This window comes from Coffea arabica, chromosome 6c (genome assembly GCF_036785885.1).
Source record: "Coffea arabica cultivar ET-39 chromosome 6c, Coffea Arabica ET-39 HiFi, whole genome shotgun sequence".
NCBI lineage: Eukaryota > Viridiplantae > Streptophyta > Magnoliopsida > Gentianales > Rubiaceae > Coffea > Coffea arabica.
The window spans coordinates 61,373,567-61,380,295 of NC_092320.1; the positions used below are offsets into that span (position 1 = coordinate 61,373,567).

Here is a 6,729-nt window from a genome sequence, read left to right on the forward strand (position 1 = left end):
TCCATCCTTTGTATTGTCCTTTGGTTTGTCGTTCTATTTTCATCCTTTTTGTTATCATTAATCATCTATTTGTTTGTCATTCTGGTCATATTGCTGAAATCAATCTTGACTGCTATCCAACTTCAATAACGCTATATGATTTTGTTACTGCATGTTTCAGTCACCAATACGAGCTTAAATGACACCATCTGCTCCTATTTTTTCTTCCTCTCCTTCCCTTATTAAGTCATTCAAAATTTCAGTCTCTAATTCTTCATTTGCATATTCCTCTTCTTCCTTTATCAAGTCATTCAAAATTTCTGTCTGTAATCCTTCGTTTGCATATTTCTCTCTGTTTTTTTTTTCCTTTCATTTTTTGTTGGTTACAAGGCACTTTTGTGCTAGTATGATTTAGTCGCTTATATTTACATGGACCATTAGTAATATACTTGTGACCTTTGAAGCTTCACTTGTTTTCTTCAGATAGATATGTTGTTCTGGACCTCAATTATACTGTCTAGTCCTTTTTCAGGCCTTTACTTGAGGAATGAAAGTTATATCCTCATTGATCCTGCTGGTTATGTCTTTCATTCTATTGCTGCCTTTCCTGCTTGTGCATGATTAACTTTTAATGTACCAAACATTTTCTTCTTCTGATTATGACTTTTGAGCAAGTTACATGATAGGAAAAAGTATGTTACAAGACGATGGATAAGATCCAAGAGCTAAAATGATTTGCTTATGACACAATCACATTACATGATGATCTGCAAATCCACCATCCTCCATACCAATTATTATACTCTAAATACATCGTGACAGACAAAATCCTGAACCTTCTATGAAAGGACAATATAAGCTACATAAGAGGAATGGATGTTCTAATGGGATTTCATAGTCCCCCCCCCCTCCTCTCACAAATTTTTTTTTTTTAACTTGAGCAGGGTGCAAAGCTTCTGAACAGATTACTACAAAACTACTCATCACAATTATAATGAAAACTTGCGTAGCCTTCAATCTGGTTTCTTTAAGTTCAAGCAGTTGTCTGTTGCTTGCCTGAACAACTCCTGCACTTGCTTTAATTCATTCTCCGCAGCTTCCAGTTGTTTTTGCAGTTCTTGGCCTACGGCATCATTTTCAGCCTGAAGTTCTGCAATTCTTTTCAGCTGAGATTCTTCACCTCCCTCAGCTAACGGAAGGGCAGCCACCAACAAATCAAACTGCTTGGCAGCCTTGACAAGTGCAGCACTCATGAGCTTCGGCTGCTCAGCAAGACTAGCTGCATCCTCCGCAGCACTAGAAGGATTAGCTGGAGGTTCTGGATAATTAGGAGACAACCTTACTGGAGGAGCATCCCTTTGAAGTGTCCCAAAGGTATTGAAGGCAAGGCCTGCAATTGTGTTCACCTGTTCTTGCAGTTGGGATATTATATCCATCTTCAATTTTGAGACCTGCAATTCTGCCATTAACGGCCAACTTTGAGTTCAAGTAAAGTAGCATTTCTCAATTTCTGTACACCTTCATTTTGAATTCAAGCGACTAGGTATTTCATTTTGTATCACATTAACAACTCAGAGTGAGAGACAGAGAAAGAGGTCAAACAGCACACATGATCGACAGCTGAAAGAAAGAATCAGAGGCATCATCATGACTCATAAGCATATTTGAAGTAAAAACAAGTGAAAAAAATAAAAGAAAAATAAAGACATATATGGCTTGGCACAAACCGTCGATCAATCAATTTGAACACTAACAATCTCAGCCTTTCAATATCATTCACGTGCTTGACATGAGATAGATCCTCTAGAACATGACTTAAACACAACAAGGCAAATAACATCACTACTCACGAAGGTGCTGAAAAATGCCATGCTTTATGAATATTAAAAACAAGCCTTTACATCGTTCACTTTTGCAGCTAAACAGATGGAGCCATTTGCATGAATTTCCCATATCAATGTCTTCAGGCACTAAGATTTCTGCTTTGGGGCAGGAACTGAATTTCCATCCAGAGCAATTCAATCAGTCAATATTCGTTTTCAAAAAGAATTCAAACCACAGACTCAACAATCTATCAAGTAATAACTTCAGCTGCTCAATTCTCCTAAATTCGCTGAACCTTCAATCAAAATTCAGCTACTTCAATACTCTACTAGAGGAGAAAGGCCCAAAATGTTCCAATACCACGTTATGGAATATCCTCTGTTCCAATATATAGACGTGAAATACAAACCCGTGAATTGTGATCTCAGCCCACTAAATGTATGCTTCTGTAATGGCTGACTACTGATTCAGAAATTCGTCCAACCAATTTTGAGGATCAAATAACTACAGTAGAATAAACCACATCAACACTACCCAAGATAAACCCCATCACACCAAGCAGAGCATTACACCTCGCAAGAAGGACGCAAAACAATTCAAGATAAGAGATCAGGTCCGCCAAAGAGGCCTAATGGACAAGATATAACCCAGTTCTAATTACTACTATAAGCTTTTAGCCTCTGGGTCCTCTACATAGAACCACACTTTTGCCTATGAACTGAATCATTGCTACGCAACAGAGTCATTTTCTCATCACATTTGCAGGAAATAACCAAGAGCCAGAAAACCCAGTACAACAAATCCAAAACTCTAAATCTGCAAACATCAAAATGACTCCAAACAAGCCCTTAACAACAAAATTGACCAAAACCCAGGCAACAAAATCTCGCCAAAAACACATAAATCTAATTAAATTAAGAGCTGGAACTGAAAAACGTGGAATCAAAAAGAGGTCTCTGACCTTAAAGTTTCGAACTTTATATGGTTCAAGGGCTGGATTCTTCTGGGTTGTGGGTAGATGCAAAATCTGCAAATTCTGAAAGCCTTTTGGTGGCTTAAAACTTTGGCTGATGGACTACGATTGCGGATTTTTGGGGAGAAATGCAGCTAGTAACTTGGGTAGTACTACTTATATACTCGCAAGCATATGGTTGGTCTCCAATTTTTTCAAAGAAAAGAATTTAGGCCATGTCCTCCGGATTCCCTTTCTTCTTTTTCTTTTTTGACATATTTTATGATTTTTTTTATGTCACGCATATATCAAATCAAATAGTTAGAATATATATATATATATAAACTCTAAAATATAATAGTATAAATGAATTTTTAATTTGTTGAAGTTTGACTCATAAGATTGACCATTTTTAACTATAAAATCAAAAATGAAGTTTTCAAGTTAAAAGATTTCAACTATTAGATGTAATTATTCAATGTAAAAAGTTTTTATTTTATTTTATTTTATTTTATCTATCTATCACTTAATTGATCGTCATTTCATGGAGAGCATACTATATGGTATGATTTTAAATTGTATTGTGCAGTGAAATTCCAAGGAAAAACTGATTCACCACACAAACAGCTCTCGTAGCTCAGTTGGTTAGAGCACCCGTTTAGTAAGCGGGAGGTCTTGAGTTCGACTCTCAACGAGAGCACCAATCAATTTTGCTTCTGTTTGCCACCTTTTCGGTGGTCCCACAGATTTTTGCTTATAAAACTTTTGACTACCGATTTTGTTATGGGATAATATCAGAAACCTCAGCTCTTAATATCATTTGGCACCCCTAAATTTTCAAAAATATCACTTACTTTCCTTACTTTTGTTATTTATGTAACAAAATTTTTAAAAACTCTAAACTGCCCTTTTACTTGCTAAATAAAAATATTTCTAAACCACTTTGTTCACTTTAAGAAAATCATCACCTCAAAAACAATCTCTTGCAGTACTATCACATCACAATGATATACCCCATAAAAATATAAATTTGAAAAATAAAAAAGATATTTGAAAAGAAATACACTTGCATCAATTGAATTCTATATGCTCAAAATCGATTTCTTATGAATTTATATTTTTTTCCAACAACTTCTCAACCTTTGCTCAAACCATTAAACTGTACCAATCATTATAAAAATCAACTCAAAATATGCAAATAAATCATACCTCACTTTATCACAATCACAAAAAGTAAAAGATAAACAAAATTTAATTTATTATAATTTACAAACAAAATATCACATTGTCATCCAAGAATTATGAGTAAGAGAGAATGATGGAGAAAAGGGAAAAAGAAGAAAGTTACTTTCGTTTCTTTTTTTTTTTTTCAATTTTTGAGTTCCATTTATTTGATATGTTATGAATTATGTGTCAAATGAGGGCTAATATATTCTTTTTACAATTACTAGAGGAGGTAAGTGATATTTTTAAAACCTCAAAAGTACCAAGTGATATTTTTAAAACCTCAAGGGAGGTTTCTGATATTATCCCTTTTGTTATTGTGGTCTTCGCCAGAAAATTTTTGCCAAGCCAAGAACAACATTACTGGTGGCTCTGTTAAAAATTAGAGTATGAAATTGAAGAAAACCTGATATCCTACCCTTTGAAGGACATTTAACCACATAAAGTAGGGGAACAAGATAGGCAAACCACTTTGGTAAGCCAACAAAAAAAAAAAACACCTGTTTATCTACTCAAGTTAACAAAGGTAAAGCTCATGTTCTGTCATAGTAATAGGAGCAAATTACTCGGGTAACCCCTAAACTTTTCAAACAGTCGAGTTTTGGCCACTCAACTATTAATAGTGTGTTTTTACCCACTGAACTATCAAAAGTGTAAATTCTGACCCATTCCTTCTTATTTCACCGTTAACATTGCCAAATCTAACTATAATTAGTATGCCTCCTGAATCGTGTGGACCTCTGAATCTAGTAGAGTTAATGGCGGAATTAGACAGAATGGCCCAAAATTTACACGCTTGATAATTCAGTGGGTAAAAACATACTATTAATAATTGAGTGACCAAATCTTGACCATTCAAAAAGATCAATGACCCCCCAGGTAATTTGCTCTAGTAATAGCCTGATGAGAAGCTAGTAGGGGGAAGTTGACGATGAATAAAGCTCAGAAACCAGAAAAAAAATACACATTACATCTCAGATATATACTTGAAACTCCAACCAAATTCTCAGCCTGCTATTGTAACCTGTAATTCTACTCAGTCTGCCTTAAACTTCATCCTTTCACTTCATGTAAATTTTCACATCCTGTAATTACCATTTTTCCAGTATTGGGATTCGTAAAATTTCTAGAATGAATTTATGGAGAGAAAGGAAAAGAAAAAGAGGAAAATTTCTTGTTTCATATCATCAAGTTGAAGTATATCAGAAGGTGATTCAGTAGAGTATAATTCGCTAGCCAGATATAAAATTCAATCTCCTATCTTCAACAATCCTTTTCAGGTAACTGCCCACTTTGACATGCACATACAGATGGAGAACGAGTTCACGGATAAGCTTCAGAACATAGCGGCTGTAAATGAAAAAAATATGAGTCTTCATTCTTAAGAATTATCATTTTTTTCCTTTTAACTATGTTTTCTACTTTTTTGAAATTTTATTGTCAGTAATCAACTAAGGAATCTTACACCTAAATTTTTTGGACAAGATATAACCCGGTTCTAATTACTACTATAAGCTCTTAAGCCTTTGGGTCCTCTACATAGACTTAAACACACAAGTTCACACTACCACACTTTCACCTACGCAACAGTCATTTTCTGATCAAATTTGCAGGAAATAACACAGACCCAGAAAACCCAGTGCAACAAATCCAAAACTCTAAAGCTGCAAACATCAAAATGACTCCAAACAAGCCCTTACCAACAAAATTGAACAAAACCCAGGTAACAAAATCTCGCCAAAAACACAGAAATCTAGTTAAATTAAGAGCTGGAACTGAGAAACGTGGAATCAAAAAGAGGTCTCTGACCTTAAAGTTTCGAACTTTATATGGCTCGAGAGCTGGGTTCTTCTGGGTTGTGGATAGATGCAAAATCTGCAACTACTGAAAGCCTTTTGGCGGCTTAAAACTTTGGCTGATGGACTGCTGCGATTGCGGATTTTTGGGGAGAAATCCAGCAACTTGGGTGGTACTTCTTAGCAAGCATATGGCTGGTCTCCAATATTTTCAAAGAAAAATTGAGGCCATGTCCGGATTCCCTTTATTCCTTTTCTTTTTTAACATATTTTATGATGACCTTTTATCTCACACATATATTAAATCGAATAGTTAGAATATAATTTTTTAATAAAAATTCTAAAATATATTTCCTTCACTCCAGTTATTTAATCATGTTTGAGAAATTAACTTTTTAAAAATAGTGATTTGGTTGTGATGTTTGTGTTTTTTTTTTAATTTTATCTTCACAAATTCAAAATATAAATTTGAATATAACATACATATGATCAGAAAAAAGATTATATTGAAAAAAAAAACTAAAATATGTTTTGATTTTTCTAACATGATAATTGTTTTGAAACATCCTTAAATAAAAAGTATAACACTTTCAATGACACGAAAAGAGTAATAGTTTAAATGAGTTTTTAATTTGTTGAAGTTTGACTCGTACTATTGACCATTTTCAACTATAAATCAAAAGTAAGTTTTCAAGTTAAAAGATTTCAACTATCAGATGTAAAATTATTCATTGTAAAATTTTTTTTTTTTTTTTTTTTTTGCGATCTATCACTCAATTGATCGTCATTTCATGGAGAGCAACTATACGGTAGGAATGTAGGATTTTAAATATTACTGTGCACTGAATATTTGAAAAAAATTTGAGCCCCCCAACAAACAGCTCTCGTAGCTCAGTTGGTTAGAGCACCCGTTTAGTAAGCGGGAGGTCTTGAGTTCGACTCTCAACGAGAGCA

The 6,729-nt window shown here is 34.3% G+C and overlaps 1 protein-coding gene and 2 non-coding genes across 6 annotated transcripts; 2 read left to right on the top strand and 1 right to left on the bottom strand.

The window, feature by feature from the left end:
• Positions 1-691: 691 nt before the first annotated feature.
• On the bottom strand, positions 692-6,047 carry LOC113691606 (mediator of RNA polymerase II transcription subunit 21-like). 4 transcript variants are annotated; one of them, XM_027209829.2, is made up of 2 exons: positions 5,789-6,047; positions 692-1,430 (listed from the first exon to the last, which is right to left on the bottom strand). In XM_027209829.2, exon 2 carries the CDS (start codon positions 1,413-1,415, stop codon positions 993-995), a length of 423 nt encoding a protein of 140 aa, XP_027065630.1. In that variant the 5' UTR covers positions 1,416-1,430; positions 5,789-6,047; the 3' UTR covers positions 692-992. The 4 variants fall into 4 exon arrangements, with proteins under 4 accessions (XP_027065630.1, XP_027065628.1, XP_027065631.1 ...); XM_027209827.2 differs by having other exon boundaries at positions 692-1,438; XM_027209830.2 differs by lacking the exon at positions 5,789-6,047 and adding an exon at positions 2,765-3,037.
• Positions 3,382-3,455, top strand: TRNAT-AGU (transfer RNA threonine (anticodon AGU)). Its single transcript has one exon. It is a non-coding gene; the product is annotated as a tRNA-Thr (tRNA).
• A 608-nt stretch (positions 6,048-6,655) lies between the features above and the next one.
• On the top strand, positions 6,656-6,729 carry TRNAT-AGU (transfer RNA threonine (anticodon AGU)). The gene has a single exon. It is a non-coding gene; the product is annotated as a tRNA-Thr (tRNA).